The sequence below is a fragment of the Chlamydotis macqueenii genome, chromosome 5, assembly GCF_036417535.1.
Source record: "Chlamydotis macqueenii isolate bChlMac1 chromosome 5, bChlMac1.mat, whole genome shotgun sequence".
Lineage (NCBI taxonomy): Eukaryota > Metazoa > Chordata > Aves > Otidiformes > Otididae > Chlamydotis > Chlamydotis macqueenii.
Window position 1 is genome coordinate 61666427 of NC_141560.1, and position 19169 is coordinate 61685595.

The following is a 19169-nucleotide window of genomic DNA, read 5'->3' on the forward strand; positions in this document are numbered from 1 at the left end:
GTTTGTGGGTGTGAATCTGGGCAGCAGAAGTCCAATGGGAATAGGGATATCTCAGCTATGTAGCACCTACAGCAAATTACAGTCTTGTAATAATGACAATCAAAAAAGCAAAATGAGGACGTTGTCTCTGGCTGCAAAACATCTACTTCTCTGCAGCCCACACTGCCATCAGGGCTGATGCTGGTGCTTGTTGCACTGAATGGGAATGGATACCTCCATGCCATGTGTCTTCTGACATGTTCCACTTTCTTTCCATCTTGCGCTTTTCCCCTGTAGCTCTGAGCTGGAGTCTGATTTGTCAAACTCAGAGGTGAGCGAAGGACGGACCTCGCTGGGGCCCCCTGCCTGCCCAAGCACCATCCGGAGGTGGCCATCACTCGTTGGGAGCCCTGTGACACCAGAGGATAGCCCCAAAACATCCAAAGTTGCTGATGGTAAGCAGCATCCCAACCTAGGGATGCTCCAGCAGCCTCTCCTGAGGCTTGAAGTCAGGTTTGTGGGGGAAGGTTTCAAAGTGGAAGCTGTTGCCTACGATGTGGCCAGGTTCTACCCATTAACAGTGTCTTCTTTGGGAGGACGTTCTGCCTTTTGGCAGAAACAGCATTTCTGTGATGCAGAGTAACCTGGAGTAGTTGTGCCTCATGCTTAGCTTGCAGGGGTGGGATAAATGTTTTTTGACTAGTAAATAATTTGAATGTTATTTGCAGCTTGTGCGATATCTGCTCTATTGTCAAAGAAAGCATTCACTGGTCCCATCCCAGGGTTTGGGGCAATCCCAAGAACAAATACAGGCTGGGCAGAGAAAGGATCGAGAGCAGTCCTGAGGAGAAGGACTTGGGAGTGATGGTGGACAAGAAGCTGAACGTGAGCCAGCAATGCTCCCTTGCAGCCCAGAAAGCCAACTGCATCCTAGGCTGTATCAAGAGAAAATTGGCCAGCAGGTCGAGGGAGGTGATTCTGCCCCTCTACTCCACTCTCATGAGACCCCACCTGCAGTACTGCGGCCAGTTCTGGAGCCCCAACTTAAGAAGGACACGGACCTGTTGGAGACGGTCCAGAGGAGGGCCATGAAGATGATGAGAGGGCTGGAGCACCTCTCCTATGAGGACAGGCTAGGAGAGTTGGGGCTGTTGAGCTTGGAGAAGTCTCCAGGGAGACCTTCCAGTCTTCCACTACCTCAAGGGGGCCTACAGGAAGGACAGGGAGAAACTCTTCAGCAGGATCTGTTGTGATAGGATGAGGAGTTTTAAAGTAGAAGGAGGTAGTTTTAGACTGGATACAAGGGAAAAATTTTTTACACTGGGCCTTTGTGGGAAGTGGAGGCTGCCATGTTTTAGGAATATGTGGTGATGTTTTGAAGCTGTGGTGGATCTTCTCCTTCAGAAAGCATCTCCAGACCTTTGCTGGGCTCACACTCCATTGGGTTTCTCCTCTCAGAAGAGCTTTGTGGGGATGCATGGCTGCTCATGCCTCGGGAGCTGGCAGCAGAGCTGCAGCGTGTTGAGGCAGCTCCTCCCTGCCACTTGCAGCAGAGAAGAAAAACTCTGGATTTCCAGATGGAGACTGCTGCATGTTCTCACTTCTCACAAGAAACTGATATTCTTTCTTCTGAATTCCTAACAAGGAAAGCCAAAAGCAGCCCTTTTAGATTATGTGTGTGGGCTGCTATGGGATTCAGGCAAAGTGCGCAAGACCTTTCCATTCATGCATTGGAAACCACCGGCCTTGGCTTGTGCTGGAGAGGAAGCATGGTGATACTGCTGGCTGGGACCACTGGCAGGTCAGCTTGAGCTTGTGACGAGTGGGATGTTTCTGCCTGTCTGGAAAAATGCAGTGTCCAAAGGGGGTGGTTAGTAAGCAAAGGACGTAATGGATTATATGAAATCATGGGCAGAAACCATGGGAAACCCAGCGTGCCAGGTTTTGTATCCCTATGAACTTGTGCACCGGCATCACCCATCACAGCTGTGCTTTGTGGGCCACGGACGCAGGGTGCCAATACCGATCCATCTCCCAGGGGTACTGCTACGGGCACAGACCAGGGCTAATGCTGCCCCTCACTTTTGGGCTGGAGTGTTTGTGCCGATACAATGTGCGGATGGAGCGAGGGAACAGCTGTCTGGGCAGGGTGTGTGGACGCACCCAGGGAAACCAAGGGTTCTCCCAAAAAGCTTTCTGCCTTTAGCTTTACGTGCAGCGGTCATTTGTGTCCATGTTCTCAGGTCCTCTCATACACTGACAGCTCATGGCTAAACCCCAGGAGATTTGATGGGGTTTGGGGTTTGTTAATGCACTTGATTTTATCACTCTCCTCTGTGTGGAAAAGGCTATGTTGAAACCAGTTATTATTTCAGAACTCATCCGTGTCTGGATGGGGGTGAGTTTCCAAAGTCTCTCACAAATGGGTAAAGTTCCTGGATTTTAGTATGGTGTTTTGACTTAATTGCATATTTAAAATACATGGCTCTATTAAACACTGTGATATTCTGGGAATTCCAGGCAGATTTTTACACGAGAGGTCTACGTGGTGCTAAAATATTGAGGTCCTTTGATTTGTCTTCAGCCCAAATGCCTTGCCTTGGGTTTTGGGTAACTCTGAAGGGACTGTTGTGAGGAATTAACTTGTTCTTTTTTTGTACAAGGTGCCTTCCTCCAGCCTGTGCTTTAGTGACAGAAGAGCTGAAAAATTATTTTGCTGAAAAGGCCACCAGCATTCATTTCTTCCCACCCCCCACCACCCCCACATCCATTTATGCATTTTTAATCCAAGCAGAAAAGAGGGGATTTCATACAGTGATTTAAGTTGACTCTTGAATAACAAAACCCTTGTTTAGGGCAAAAAGAAGACTGCAGCAAACCCCCAAAAATGCCCAGCAGCGTCTGACCTCGTGCAGTCACTGGAGGATTTTATTCTTTTTTTCCTCCCCAATTTCATGCTTTCCCCACCCCTGGTTGCTCATGTCACCTTCTTCCCCACCATCACCTTCCTCCCCACCATGCCACCAGGTTATCTAGACCCTCATGAGCTCTCTCGGCTCTGCGTCCTCACTCAGCTGCATTGTACCATCCCTGTTTTTACCCCTTCAGTCTGTCCCCTCGCCCATCTGCCTGCCTTACTGCTCCTGCCGGCTTCACCGAGAGAAGAACCCGTGCCGTTTGGGGATAAGCGAGGATTAGGGGAGCTCTTCCCCCGCGCATCCATCCCCGCGCCGCCCCGCAGCTGGGGCCGGCGGCCGGTGCGCGCTGCCCCCTCCCGGCCGCGGAGAGACCGGTTGGGAAACCAAACCCCCACCGCTTGCTTGGGGCTTTTTTCTTTTTTCTCCCCTTTCTTTTCCCGCACTTTCTATTTTCACTCTCTGGGTTTTGCTACATTAGCTGACCGTGTGTCTTCTCTGTTTCTGTCCAGCACTACAGAGAGCCAACAGTTTTCACTCCACGGCATTAAATAAGTATCAGAATTGGAGGAGAAAACTCCAAACAAGTGAGTAAAGCCCAAGAAGCGATCGTATGTTCTATTTGTGCTGTCTCCTGTTTTCCTAACTCTTAAATGTCTCTCTCTCCTTTCCTTTAAAAGTTTTGTAGATGAGAAAATAGAGATCCAAAATGCACCAAATATTTCTTTTCCATTTTCTTGTACTCAAGAGATCAAATTTTCCCTTTCTGTGTGACTATTCCCTATGTTATTACACTCATTAGACTGTCCACTCTAATTCTCCAGCTGAGAAAATGCACCCCTATCCCAGAGCTGCGTATTCTGTCTCTAGCCCTGCCTGCACTGATTGCTTTTGATTTGGTGCAGCACTGGGTCCGACATTTTGAGTATCACTTATTAGAAATGCTCTCGAGGTGCCTATTTACGCCCATCTACAGGTGCTCTATCACCTTTTTTCTTTTTTTTTTCTGGAAAAAAAAAAAAAAATTCCGGGTGATGTTTCTGGCTTACTGAAAAAGAGAGAGTACTAACAACGATCCCAAGAGGTGAGCTGGTGAAAATGAGCATTACTAGTTTCACTTGGTTTGTGCTGACCGCTCTCTGCCTGTGGTAATTGCACAGGAATGCTGTGATTTCAACAGTGATCAGGTTTGTGCTTGATTCACTCCTGAAACACAGAGCAGTCACTCCTCGCAGCTGGGGCTGTGTCTAAGCAATCCTCCTGGGCTTCAGTCCCAAAACAGCCCTGGTGATACCTCTGATCCTCTTAACAGGGTCACCCACCCACCTTGGCACAGCCCCTCTGCAAGTGCACCCTGTGCCTGCTCAGTCCCCACTAAGGACTGGCAGGTACCCGCCAAGACTGATCACACCAGTATGGGAGCTGGGTGAGCTTACCAGCATCGCAAACCCTCTCAAAACTTGGTTAGAAACGCAGTCGTATCTTTAGACCTGGGTTGTTGACAGACTTAAGTATAAAACATGAATGTACAGCAGTGGAAAGAAGGGATTTGTGCATGTGACCAAGTGCCACAGTTTCTGGGCATGGAGACAGCAGGTTTTGGGGAATGGTGGTGACAGCCAATATTTAACCCTGTCCTCAGCTGCCCTCTGGAATGAGGGGGATTTCTGCTGTTGTTCAGAGTCCCAGTTGCCTTCAGAGAAGTTAATGTTCTACTCCCAAAACAAGAAGGATCCCTGTGTGTGTTTTGAGACCAGCATTCAAGCAGAGGCGTCTCGGCTTGCTCAGTTTGGATGCACAAAAAAGCCTCAAGATTATTGGCAAGTACCCACTGTGGGATGAATTTTTGTAACTCAATAAATGAGATAAGCTGCACCTCTCCTTGCTGGTACCAGGCTCGCCTCCAAGTCAGATGCCTGCAGGCACATGTGAGCAGTGTCACTACCGACCCTGTGGTCCTTTAGAGGCCTCCGGTGCGACACATCTGGGATAACTCAGTAAATCTCAGTAGAAATGCATGGGGCTATTTCATGGTCCTGAGAGGATGCTCCCACCAAGCTTGACTTCAGCAAACCATCCCCTGGGACGGGCTATCCCCAGAGAGGCAGCTGTGATAGATGGGACACGATGGGGCCGCGTTCCCCGGGATTCACTGCACCTCCAAGGCACAGGAGACTTGCCATGCCTGCAAGGCCTCTCTGGAGCATCTGGACAGTATGTCCCACCTGAGGGAAAGCTGTCCCAGGCCTGGGACGAGGAGGCAGAGCAGGGTACCCTCAGTCTCATGACGCCTGTGTCAGGCTCAGGCTGTCTCTGAGCACTGCACAGCGTTTGAGGATTGGCTTATAGTCAAGTGTTGGCTTCACCAAAGGCTTGGATTTAAAATGTTGCCTTGATCTCAGTTTTTACAAGATCAAACAAAAATTACGCTTATTCTATGTCTGAGGGGAAAAAAAGAAAGACTATAAGACAGGAAAGAAGAGAAGACCAGTGGTCACTTAATTTCAACTCATTTTCCCAGCAAGTGCATTACTTAATCGTTTGCCAATTAATTTTCCCATCATTTTATTAAAATCTTCCTTGTGCCTCCGAAGGGCTCTAGAGGGAGCTAAAAGCCTTTGAGAAGGAAGTGAATTTGTTTGAACCTCAAGTATGCTGTTCAAACGAGGTGTAAAGCATGTTCAGCCTATACTGGGAACAGAATAAAGGCGGTTCTTACTCTCTGGAGGAACACTGTAAGTCTTAGTTTCTATATTTAATCCACTTAATATTTGGTTACAAGAATTCATAAGATCATCAGTCACACGAAAGAAAAATCTGTCTCCTTTTCAGACTTATTTCCCAAAACACAAATGTTTCATAAGCAGCACAAGGTACGCGGCCAAGGAAAGGAGATCAGTGTCATGGTTATATTGGCTGAAAGGCTCAGAGCAGGATATTACCTTTCAAAATCTTTAATCCTCGTTGCATGACCACAGGGAACACTGCACTCTTAATTTATCTTGGTCAACTTGAGTAGCTTTTGAGCCAAGCAGATTGCGATAGCGCCCTAGGGAACTTTTTTAAAAATCCCGTTCTGAATGTGGAGCTGCAAATAAGGGTTTGGCATCTTGGTGGGAATATGTCCGTTATCTCTGCGAAACACAGCAAGCTGTGGCTTTGTGTGAAGCGATGTTCTCGCATGTGCAGGCCCTGTCCTTGTAAGCTAATGCACACCCACAAGAGCTGTAGAGGGAAGCAGTTCTCACCATGGGCACAGGCTTTTAACCTGCAGACCCCTGGGCTGTGGGTTTTAAGCCCTCATTGGTGTTACAGCTGTTGCTGCTGCAGTGGTTGTGTTTCCCCTCAGTGTGCTGAGGCATGATGTTTGCCCGTGCCAGGAGGCAAAGGGCTTTACTGGATCAGGCTAAACCTCCACCAGCTCACTTCAACAGGTAACAGTGGGTTTTCATCCTCATTCTGGATTCTCATCTTTTCCCATGGTCAACTTTCTAGACAGAATATACCATGTGTGGGTGGGAAAGAAGGAGTGTTTGTACTGGGGATGGAGAATCAGGGCAGAGCGGGGATAGGCTGTGAAAATGAAGATGGAATAGCTTGAGTTTGATGCTGCTTTCTTAGAGGACCATCACTTGACTTTCTCAATGTGTCTGAAATAATTTGAAGTATGGTTTTTCTTGGTTTTTTTTCCCCTCCCTTGAAAACTCATTGCACAAAAATACAGAAAGCAAGATCGCTTTAACTAGGTGACTGGATTTGTCTCAGTTCAGTCCCTTGTTGCTGGTCCCTATGGGAGTTCCTTAAGGAACTCCAGTGCATCATTTCCCTCTGTTCTTGACTGAATGTAACAAATTGCATCATGACTGGGAACACACAGGTGAGACATAGAGAGGAAAGGAAAGTTGACCTCTCTCCCTGGCTTGCCTTTTCTGAGGTCCCTGTGCAGGAACTGTCTTTTCCCTGGTGTGTTGCTTTTGTCCTTATGCAGCTTTTAATCCCTAGGTGGAAGAACCAAAGTTTGCTTTGGACCTTCCTGGGTTTCAGAACTAGTAATTGCGTTTGGGAGTTAATAATTCGGCTATAAATATAGTTATCATGTTAAAGCTTGACATGGTAATACCTTGGCTCTGGGATACTTTTCTTCTGTCCAAAGATTATTTACTATGTAAAATTCCCACAGGCACAAACATTAGAGAGCTCTCCTGGCTCCCTGCAGGTGCAAGTTACCTCCCTGCTTTTGTTTCCAGCAGGTCTAAGTCTGTCTGTCCTAGTTTTGGTTCAAGCCCTTTAGCAATTTGTTACCTTGCCTGATCCTTGGACAGCCCCCGGCACGCTGCCTGTGGCTTGGGAGACCGCAGGATGATTTCTGTCCTTACTGCCTGCAGGTGGTTGCATTTCTCATTTCTTTCCCACCCTGACAGACAGAAGTCATCCATTTTCTTCATTTCTTCACACTATCCAAAGCTTCAAAAGTCACTGGTTATTTTGACTGCCTCACTTTTGAGCCTGAAAGCCCTCTAAAGAGGACTGATTTTCCAGAAAGTTTCCTGGAACTCAAAAGCTGCTTCACTCTACCCAGCCAAAAATTGGAAGCAGTTCAGGTCCACTGCTGAAAATGTCAACATGTGTTTGGCACAGGGTGCACACACATGTGAGTGAGGCCATAAACTTCATTACTGTAGGTCAGCTCTTCAGGTACAACTGTATCCAGATGACTGTTTAACTTTCTACTCTCATTCTTTAATTGCAAACTTTATTTAAGACAAAAGCAATACAAATAGGATGGTAAAATTTGTGTCTGTGGCAGGTTTCCCTCTACTGTCTAACAAGAAACCTGGGCTACGCTGGAAGGACAGCTCGGGCAGCTGTCAAAGTGATCCCGGAGAGGATCACTCACAAACACAGGTACGAAGGAGAATTATACAGAGCAAACCAAGTGTAAGTACTGCTGGGGCATGTTTGCTCTCAGCAGGCTGTCTGAGCATCCTCTGCTCTTTCAAATTGTTTTTGTCCTCACAGCAATCACTGAAGTTGGAGTTATGCCTGTGCGTAGGGAAGAGACTTGGATGTTCTGATTGATGCAACCATTCCCAAATCATGCGGCTAAGTGGCACTTGCTTTCTGTGGGTCTCAGGCCTTGATTGTACTGAGAGTTAGGTACTGACCCATTGCGTCAGCCAACATGTAGACACCACCACCATGCCCTTCCCTCACAGCATGGGGTTTAGCTGCCCCTGGGACTTCTTCTGTGCCACAATTTCTGCCCAAAGGAGAGGAAACCCCAGAAGTCTCTGTCCCCCGGTGCTCCCGAGCTGGTTTTTGGTCTGCCTCTGTGGTTCTAGGGCTGGATAGAAAGGTGTGGCATGTTGGGCCAGGTGCCAGCAGCAGTGAGGTGAGAGGTTATCACATCCGAGTGACTTAAATGCCACTTGATCACAGTGCATCACTGGGAGAAAAGCAAATGCCAGCACCAGCCTTGGAGAGCCAATCTGGGAGCTGAAGTAAGGGCTCACATAGTGCTGGCCTTAGGAAACCTGGCATAGGAGACTGGGGGATTTCAGGCCATTACTGCCCTTCGATATAGGTGTGAACGTGTCTAACTTTTAGCCCTTGCATCCAGTGGCCAGAAGACTTCTTTTCTTAATTTGCAGCAGACCCTTGGCTCCACACCTCCCACAGCTCAGAAGCATCTTCAGCTTCCATCAGGATTTCCTTTGTATTTTCTGCCTTTTTAGTTTGAGTTTTTTTTGTTTTTTTTTTTTTTTTAAGGCTGAGGAAGGGTGGGCCTGCTGTAAGTGTGGTGCTGCAGCAGGAATCGTGACCGACTGTCCTTAGCAAAGGGCAGCATGTCCCCCGGACTCAGAGGAGGGCGGAACAGGGACCAGCCCATGTCCTCCATGTCCTAGCCCGTTGTCCTCACCCTTGGGTTAAACATGATTAAAACTGACCTCAGGCCCGCGTTAGAAAAAAAATTTGTCTTCCATGTCCACAGTTGTAGTTGAAATCCGGTTGAGGACAATAGGGCTAGGAAGGGAACATCCCAGGGGAGCAGAGCTTCTCAATGCTGCCTGGCCACGCTGTGCTCGAGGAGAGGTGACTCCATGCAGCTCCCACTCTATATACAGTGCTTGGAGGCACTTTTCTTACTCTAAAGAAAGAGGATTAAGAGGGTGTTTATTTGTTTATTGGTGTTTCTCATGTTTTTTTAATCTGAGATCCTAGCTAATATTAATTTTAGTCATCAAATGCAACTGTGAAATGGGAAGTAATCATTAATGCCTTACTTCTGATGCTTCTGGGATGCTTCTGATGCTTCTGTGTCGAGAAGCTCAACACATTAACGGCTTCACCCGTGCAAATTTGGGAATCTGGCACATAAGTGGAAACAGGAATTTAATCTTCTCACCATCCGTTTTCATATAGAATTGAGGATAAAATGCCTCCTTTTTAAGAAGGAAAAAAAAGCCCTTGAGTTTTGGTCTGCTGGCTATATGATGTGGACATTTATCCTTGTTACTGTTGCCAGCACATTTTGGTAGCTAGAACAATTAATTTAAAACTTCACCAAAGAAAAAATAATTATAAGAGAGAACTAACTGGGTTGTTTAAAAGTACCACCTTGTGTTTTACAATCTTTTCTGGGTCACTTCATTCCTACCTGCATATGTAAACATGCAATATTATAAAAGCAGTTGGAGAGGATGGATTATGGCCCCTTGTGTTTGCTGGAAACTCTAAGGTGATGCAACCGGAATGCACACGGGAGAATAGAGCAGATCTGCTTTTGTTGATTTTCCTGTAGATAGGACTGTTTCTTTCTAAGGAAAATATTAAAGGCAATTCATAAAAATATGGCAGATTCTTAGCATGAATAACATTATTTTTAGACTATTAAAATTTCCAGTAGTATTAGATCTCCACTCGTAGAGAAATATTAGCCCTTTAGGGAGAAGAGCTTTTCTTCTTATTGTATTATAATCTACATATATATGTGTGTATATATCTGTATATAAAGTAAACATTATGTTTATTAGTATTACATTAAGATTGAAATTGAATAAAATATTACATGAAGTAAAAGATACATTAAACTATATTTTTCTACCCCCAAAATAATATTTTTTTTCATGCACTTCACAGTTAGCTTCTTACAAGAAACCACCAGAAGTTACAAGAGGACATTTCAAACCCTACAGCCCAGTATTTCAAAGAAAAGAAAAAGCCAGAGAGACATCTGAAGACATCCGTCACTATGTGCCCCATTGTCCTTTTCAGCGCAGCATCAGAAATTTTCCACGGACCTCTCCTGGGAATGGGACACTGGCTGTTGATTTTTCTGAGCCTGAAGGTATAGATGGTGACATTGGGACATACACAGCCCAGGGCTGGAAGGAAAAAAACCAGAAATATACCTCTGAACCAGAAGACATTTTCAGGAAGACAAAAGTGCTGTCATCTCTGGATTTGAAAGAGAAAGATGGCAAAGAGAAAGAAAAGCTTGAGCAAGAATTGAAGGAAGCAAAAAAGAGGCTTTGTAGTCCACAGCAACCTGTGTCATATGATTCAAATGGTACCAGCCCAGGGTACCGAAACAAAGGAGTGCTGGGGACTTCAGAGGAGAAGGGTGCTGACTGGAGAAAAGATGTGTTCAAACTATCTGGTTTTCCTGTGTCTCTCTCATTTGCAGATGATGCTCCACCAGCTTTGTCAGTTGACACAAAAGGTGCTCTGAGGACTCCAGGCACAGCTGCCAGGGAGCATGTGGCTGACCGGCCAAAATCACCACTGAGGCTCATAGCCAGTGCTATCAAAAGGTCCATTTTGGAGCCTCTAACCTCGTCTCCAGAAGGACTAAAGCGGGACTCAGACAGTAAAGTCAAAGCCTCTTCAGAACAAGCTTTCTTCAGCTTTCCCAGTGCTCCTGGCTATTCCCTAAGCCAAAGGAACAGTAACAATAATAGAGCAAATAACACTCAGCCACAGGACCGTAAAGTAGGGGAGAGGATGGGAGAATATTTAGGAAATAGAAGCCCTCTCTCAAATCCATCTAATTTTTCCCTCAGCTCTGAAGAGAGCTCTCCAAGGGGTTACAATGAGGAGGCATCCTTCCCAGTCTACAGTCCTCACACCAGGCCTTGCAAGACAACCCATGTACCTCAGAAATCATCTTGCACTAGGATGGAGGATGTCCCAGGACTTCTAGAAAAGTTTACCTTTAAAGAGACTGCTCCAGGGGCTCCCGTGGATGACCTGTTTGTCTGTAAGGAAAAGTACCTCCTTCTTTCATCTCCAGAGCCCAAGAATGCCTCCAGGGACAATCTGGGTGACTCTGCACAAAAGGGTAGTCTTGGGTCACTCTTTGATAGACTGAGAAGTAAAGTTCGTGACAGAGAAGGTAATTCCTTCAGGTCATCTCTGCCTTTCATGAAGGACCATTCTCCAGAAGACAGGCTACGTTATCCTTCCACAGGTGAGCACCTGAGTGGAATTATTTATTTTCAATAATAGCACTTAAGATTTAAAAGACCTGTGTGTGATCATGCAAACACATATCTGTTGTATGCTATGTTTTATTTAGAGTTACTCTCTACGCAGGAAGACTTAGTAAATATGTTCTTTGTTTAAGGTTTAAGAGTTGCTTCTGGCTTAAAGGAGCAGAGTGGATTTGCAAGCAGAGCGCAGCACGCTGGCCCTCGGTTTGGTCTGCTGCTCACTGCTGTTCAAACGTGTTTTGGCCGGGAACTGAGGTGAGGTGGAAGGAGCGGCAAGGCAGAGTGGGATGCTGTGCAGAGCGGTTGCTGCTGTGACATTGTGTGTTGTGGAAGGGAGAGTGCAGGGGGCAAGCAGAAGGATGAGCACTGAAAACTCTGGTGCAGTATAGGAGCTCAGAGACTGAAGCAATACGGTTGCAAGAGCAAGAAGCTTTGCTTTGTGTTTGTGCTCCCTCAGCAGGTGTCTCTTCAGCTCTGTCTGCTGTTGTAGCGACCAAACTGTAGAAGTATTTTTGGGAGCTTTGTGGTATCATTAATATCCCCTCGTTGTTTTATTTGAGGGGAGATAGCACCTTATTGACCTGCTGTGAGCTATTTGTGAGTCAATTTGGGCAATGATTAAAAGGCATCAATTTTCGTGTTTGCTTGCAAGAACAAGGTTAATATTAAAACTGCAGATGAGTCTAAGAAATATTGATGTCAGACAAGGAGCAATCTGAGCAATCTGAGTGTAGGCTCAGAAGGAATTAAGTGCAGCACAGTTTCAGGTATAAAATATGAGGCATGAGATCTGCACTCACCTGTCCTTCTCCGTGATCCATCTTTCCACTAGCCCACTGCAGAAGATCACAGTTATCAACAGACTAAATAACTTACTGAATTTTATTGGCTTACCCATTTGTTTCTTACATTATTAAATTGCAATTCAAACTGTAACCCCAAAATTGCTGCTGCACTGCAGCATTAAAATAACAATCTATATGTAAAATGTGAAGTCACTGAAATGTTCCCAGTGAGCTACCAGATCCTTCTGGTATCCTTTCTGCTTTCTGCATACTGTGAGGAAGATATACAGTACATATGAGACTTGATCTGATGCTCATGGAAATTGATAGAGTAACTCCCACTCTCATTCCTGAACTTTTGTATCAGATTCTTGGAGCATCCTTTATTTTACAACTCACAAAGCCAGGCATCCCCCTTGAGCCAGAGGATGCTAGGGACTGCACTGAAGCCACAGGGAGTTGCTAGTGTTCACACTTGGCACACTATAGTCTCAAATGGGAGGCTTTTTCTGAGTCTGAACCTAGTCATCACCCATCAACTAAGCCAAGCTGACCTGCTCATAACTAGATGCATTACAATAATTAGTATGTTATATTCCTACTAAATTGGGAAAAGTTCTTGTTAGATTTAAATAATGCTATACTTTAAATATTTTGAAAAACATGATGATGTACTATGTGTTGCATTCCTCCGTTGTGCAAGGCAAAAGAGGAATTATTGGTTATAATTACTGAATATAGGCATTGCAAAGTCTGTTCAGAGGAAAAAATACAGCCATTTGCCCAGTAATCTGTCACCTTCAACATTTCAACTTTGCAGCTCCCTGAACTTGAAGTTACTCAGACTGGTAAAGAGCCAGGTCCTGCTTGGCTTTCTAAAAGGGCATTTCTGTCTCATTTTGGCACTTGTCTAAGACCGAGGCTTGGCAAACTTCAGTCATGAACTGATGACAAGCTTTAGCCCACATTACATGTCATTATTTTTCTCTCTTGAAATTTACCATGAATGTCAGAAAATTTCTCTTCTTTAAAGAAAAAAAAATGCTCCCAGCACCTTGCAGAAACCAATTTAATGAGTCTTTTTCTTGTACTACTCTTAGCTCCTTGCAGTAGGGCTCTTTGATCCTGTTTGAGGCCAGACAGATTTGTTCTGTGCAAGTATGGTTGGTCTTACATGATGCTGGTGTTTTCTTCCTTAATGGACTGTAGGCTTGGGGAGCCAAAGAATGAGGTGGGTGATAAAAGTCCATGGGCTTGAGATGAGGCTGGGCAAGCTCATTGAAGAGAAATCCACGGAGAATTAACCAAATGCTTAGAAACCACTTCCAATTTAGACAGCTCCTGAACTGAAAAATGCTTGGAGTCTGGACAAGTGTTAAGGGGGAGGAATCAGATATGACTGTCTGGTGCCTATAGCGTTCCTTTAGAGATCCTTTGCTGGAAGGACCTTCAGTCTCATCCTACACATCTACTTCTATGTTAGGTTGTTCATCTTTTCCTACATCTTACCTTCGTTACTTAATCTGCAAATATGCGTCCAGATGTCTTTCCTAGGCTGATGACTTCTGCATTTCAGACCCAGGCGTCTGTCCAAACGAAAACTATATTCTGTCCTTCTGTCATCTCCTGCCAAGTGTTCAGCCACCAGCTGAAGCTCAGCATGAGGAAGCAGAGATCTTAATTACTCAGCAGCAGATTGCCTGTCGCTCAAACTTAGGCCTGTAGTTACACCTTCCAAATGGGTCATCTCAGCTTCTGATATCCAAACCTCGTCTAAAGGCTTTCTGGCTAACACTTTATTTCTGTTTCATAACAGCTATTCCTCAGAGCCACTTGGAAATCTTGGACTATGCAGAGACCCGGCTGCACAGACTACTTGGGTGGGACCTAGACAAATCTTACTGAAGTCACGTGGGTTCAGGCACTGATTTCAGTGAGAGATAGGATTTTATTTTTTTAAGAACCAATTTAAGTTTGCTGTGTAATGTACACATGTCCCCAAATAGCCACACTGGAGTTTCTAGGTGCAATTCCATGTTTTTTAATCTACTGTAAAAATGTATTTGAGGCTTTTGTCTTTTGAATTCCAACCTGCAGTTAAAAAAAAAAAAAAAACCCAAATTTGATCAATGAAATTGATCAACCAAATGGTTAGCTGTTCTCTCCTAAGCCTAGTTGCCCTTTTGAAATTAAAAAAAAAAATGCCAAAGTGCCCAGTTAATGATAGATACTAAAAATCATTAATAGTACAGAAAAACAACAGTAAAAAGAATGCTAAGCCAGGTTATATGAGAGACTTGCAGTCAGCAGGGTTTGTAATGAGATGCAGAAGTGGATCCAAGGTTTAGGTTACTTTTGACTTACAGACAGACCTTCTGAAGACCAGCCCACAAAGGTGGTTGGTTAATGGTAGATGTTTGTGACTCCAGTTTTGCTTCTTGGTAGCAATGAAGAAGTGGAAGGACTATCTCTGTCCCTGACAGAACAGCAATCAGGTGAAAACATTCCTAGAATCATCCCTTAGATGAGATGAGAGTGGTTAAACTCAGTTTGTGACTGTGTGTTGTTTAAATGGCTCATTTCGTTAAGCAAAACAACCAATTCAGCTGATGAGAAAATTAGACATGTTATGAACTCACTTTGCTAGTTTTGTGCACTTTTAGATTGAAAAGGGATTGCTTACAAATATTTCAGATTCATACATGGTTCCCATTACTTCATCTTTGCAGCACCAAAAATCTGTGTGTTTGCAGTATTCTTGTCAGCTAGGGCATAGCTATCTCGGTGATTTCATATTTTAGAAGGGGAACTGAGGCACTACAAGATTAAATTACATGCCTAAGACCACATGAGGAATCTGTGGAGAATCAGAGATGTGAAGCCAAATAGCCAAGCCCACTCTTGATTTCTACTGGTCTTTCTTTTAATCTCCTACCTCCTGCCAATTCCCATCTGGTTTGGGACACCAGTGCCCCATGAGATATGTGTAGCTTTGCCCCTCTCTTTTGTAAAACATTGAAGAACTTAAAATGGTCATGATTAACTCCAACAACCTTATAAAAATATGCAATCTTGGACACTTACGGAAGAAGACAACAGATTAATACAACATTATGTTATAAAAACAGTTCCTGCTCCAAGACTTTCTGTGTATTTAGACTGCAGTCATTACTCTGACACAAAAACACCCCAGGAAGGGAGGTGAGCTGTGAAATGCTGCGTGACAGCAGTAGTGGTTTTCCCTATAAATTCCCAGGACAATCATCAGTGCTCCCATGTCACAGAAGGTACCACCTTCTGAACCTCTTCATATGACACCTCCATCGTTGTTCAGAGGACCTCTAGTTTCCTAGGAAAACCAGTGCCTTAGATTTATACATTAAGGGAAGTGTTCTCAAAAGCACTGGACTTCGATCCAGTTGATCTCTCTGAATCAGTGAGGGTTTTACCACTAATGGCATTCAATGGCAGCATGCTTAGGACAAAACAACAAGTGTCTTTGAGATCCACCCTTGGATTCCCAAGCTGTAACAAACTGGCCATAGGAAGGAATTTTAATTTTATGGATGTATTTTTTCTTATCTCTTCTGACATACACATGAGGATACTAAGTCCTCGCATCAAGAATTGGAGGTTTTCTCCAATTTTGTACTTCGAAGTGTGTTCTGTGACACTGTCAGATTCAATAACAATTAATAATAATTAATGCTCAGTTTCCTGTGATGTGACAGCTGTAAATCAGGTATGCTGGAAAGGCCTCTTGGCCAAACTCCTAGTAGCTACTGTGAGGTAGAAATCAAGAATAGATTAATAAAGATTTTGGAAATATTTGTTCTTTTCCCCTTTATAATTAAGAACTATGGTTGACTGTTCTTAGTGATCCAAAGTTGTGTTAACTGGGGAGGAAAAGTTCTAGTATAACATATGTTAATTTGGAAAATAGGGACACACTAGAGTACTTAAGAAATAAGTAATAAACCACTCCAATGTTGAAGGAATGAGATGGCCAGATAGGGAAAGCCCAAGTCTAGAAGAGTTAAGTTAATATTTGTGGGGAAAAAAAGGTATGTTTTTGAGATCTTTTCTGTAGAAAAAGCTTTAAGACTTGACATATTTGAAATAGGCAAATTATTATTATCTAACTTTACTACTGCAGTTCTAAGATTCAGATTTAAATGATCTGGTAAGCGTGAAAGTCCCAAAGTCAAACATTTTTATGTCTGAACTCCTTGACCAAATCCTCACAGCTGGCAGCCAAATTCTGCCTATCCCACTCCTTTGGAGATGGGAAACATTAATGCTCAGTCATCTATAGTAGAACATATAGATGCTAGTTTGGTGTTTTTTTGTTTTTTTTTTCAAAGTTAAAAACTTGTGGTATTCTTTTCTAGCTCTGCATAAAGTAAGTTCATTCTGTGAGGTCATTTCTTACTATGCTTGTTATAGTTGTCTTGAAGCTGAAATTTGGATCTGGGGTACATTTTTAGACCATGTTTCCGATCTCTCCCATGAGGAAAAAGCCAAAGAGAAATAGTTGAGCGGAGCACTGAGTGACTGCCCTTTTAGTCTTGACAGAAATGCACTGTCCCACTGTCTCTATGTCCCTGAAATGTAGCAGGACCAACAATATGGGAGCCAAAACCCTATATTCTCATACCAGTTCTGTCACTTTTTGCTGTGTGCTCCAAGGCACCTCCTTGGAGCAGCCCATGCTCCAATTATCCACATTATATTAGGAGAGAATATCAGCACTGTGAAATGTATGTGCAATAAATGTGACAGACACTGTAACTGTCAACGCGCACAGGTAGATCCATCAGATGCCTCATCACTGAACGGTTTCATGCAGTCCTTCGTCCTGTAGGCTTCTTGGGTGGAGACAGTGAAGGGTGTTGCTGATCGCAGTTGGGTGGCTGTTGTCTCACAGAGCTTTGGATCCAGCATCTCTTGAAAGGCTGAGCTGCCTCTGAGCCATCTAAATGGCTTTTCTGTGCAGAGAAAGGTGCAAATACCCGGCTCTCCATAGCAGATAGGCATTGTGGATGTTATAAATCTGTTCTGTGCATGCACATCGGTGTCCTGTTGCTCATGAGATGGCCCTTGGAAGACCTTGGGGAAGCCATTGACCCTCTGTCTGTCCCAGAAAGGCAAACAGCCCCCGAGTCACACCCCTGAGGAGGAGACAGGTGCCCTGGTGTTACAGCAGGTTGCTTTTCCTCTAGACCTTGTAACAATTTTTAAATTATTGATATCACCCAAAGAGGAGGACACGGGGAAGCAGTCACTTATTCCCACAGCTGAGAGAATAAAGGGAGCGTGTAATCGCTTGTGTTTCCAGCCCTGCTGGGCTATAGGGTTTGCCATTGCATAGTATGGAATTTGATTTCGCCAGCAGCATGACCACAGGGAAGTTACTGCAAACTTTTTGTTGCACAGGGTAAAGGAAGATAGGCTAGTTTACTCCTGAAAATAAATAGTGACGGTGACACCCCCCATACCTTCCTCCGTCTTGTGCACTAGGAAGGGCTTTACGGCTGGCTGTCACTGCTAGGGGCTGGACTTCCACTCTTGTCTGCATGGGGCAGTGCATGGCATCGGTGTGACCCAGCAATCAGGAGCCATCAGAGAGTCCCTAGCAGGTCAGCAAAAGCTGTCCCCCTCCTCCAAGTGCCGGGAGGTGGGAGGTGTGGGGTTCCAGCCTGGGTAATTCTGAAGTAGGGGAATCGTTTGCGAGGCTGGAGACCCACCTGGCATTTCTGTCATTGTTCCTCCTGCTGCCCAAGGACCCGTCCTGCTAAAAGGGTGCTTCTAAAATTGAGACCGCTGGTAAAAATCAGAACTTCTGCCTCAAATTACTTGGATTTGCTTTCATTGCTTTACTGCCTGGGATGAACATGTTTCTTGGATCCTGATTTTAAATTAAGGCTTGAGACAGAAGTCCTACTTCAGGACTGGGAATCCAGGACAAGTCAAAGAAGAAACATTTATACTGGGAGAATAGGAAGTGATTTAAATCTGAATACAGCTTGCACATAGAAAGCCAACTGTTACCTTACAGATACAAAGAAAAATGGCACTGTTAGCTTTAAATAATGTACATTTCCAAGATGTTGCCCAGCTGTTAATCATTAACTCTGTAGCAGGTTGAAGCATAGACACAGATGTTCCAAAAGCAGTTTTATTTTCTGAAATAAAAAGAATGAAGCTATGAATTAGATAAATTAAGAAGAAATTCAAATATTTACACCCGGTTGAAACAAGATACTGGACAAACAGGCATGATAAAATTGCTGCAATTAAATGTAATTTAATTTATAATTCTGAAAGCATACTTCTTCCAAAGGCAGCCTTTGAGTTTTCCTTATGGAGTGCATTGTTGTGATGTATGGATTTTCCTGACTTATTATGGCATTTTAATCAACAGTTCAATGATGTGATAATATTCCTAAAGCAGAAAAATAAGTGACGTTTGTTTAGACATAATTAATGAAATATTTATGTTGCAGGAGGCTGTGTGATAAAGCCTTGTTCTCTTAGTCCATTTGCTTCTGATTACATTTGTGATTTTTTCATATGACCAGACATTCTGACGCCAACTATTTTACACTGAGCAGATGTCATGTAGTAAAAATGGGTGCCAGATGCTACAAGCCACATAAGGGTAATTTGTTTAAGAGCTGGCTCAGACTTTTTGCATTCAATTACACTGTATAGTGAGCCTTATACAATCATTTGGGTAATATGGCTAACTTCAGATATACATTTTAATGAATGTTGAGCGCATTCACAACAGCATGCTACATGCAGAGTGCTCAAGGAATTAATTTATTTGTATTAATACCTGAAAAAAAAATTTAAAATACCCAGACAGAGTTTTTGACAGGGATCAAAAATTTAATTAATGCCATCAGCTGAATTTCCAAATTGCTCTAGATGCTGCTGATTAGAACTCAGGGCAGGTGCAAAGTGTGTATGTAAGTTAAAGAACAGTGTTTTTT

General features: G+C 44.1%; 1 protein-coding gene across 2 annotated transcripts in view; it reads left to right on the top strand.

Moving 5' to 3' along the window:
• Positions 1-19169, top strand: part of MICAL2 (microtubule associated monooxygenase, calponin and LIM domain containing 2) — a 110888-nt gene that overhangs the window by 79895 nt on the left and 11824 nt on the right. For both annotated transcript variants that reach the window (XM_086749089.1, XM_086749090.1), the window contains 4 exons: positions 277-434; positions 3407-3481; positions 7702-7799; positions 10035-11364. In XM_086749089.1, coding sequence (XP_086605215.1) covers positions 277-434; positions 3407-3481; positions 7702-7799; positions 10035-11364 — 1661 coding nt within the window. The remainder of the gene's footprint in view (positions 1-276; positions 435-3406; positions 3482-7701; positions 7800-10034; positions 11365-19169) is intronic.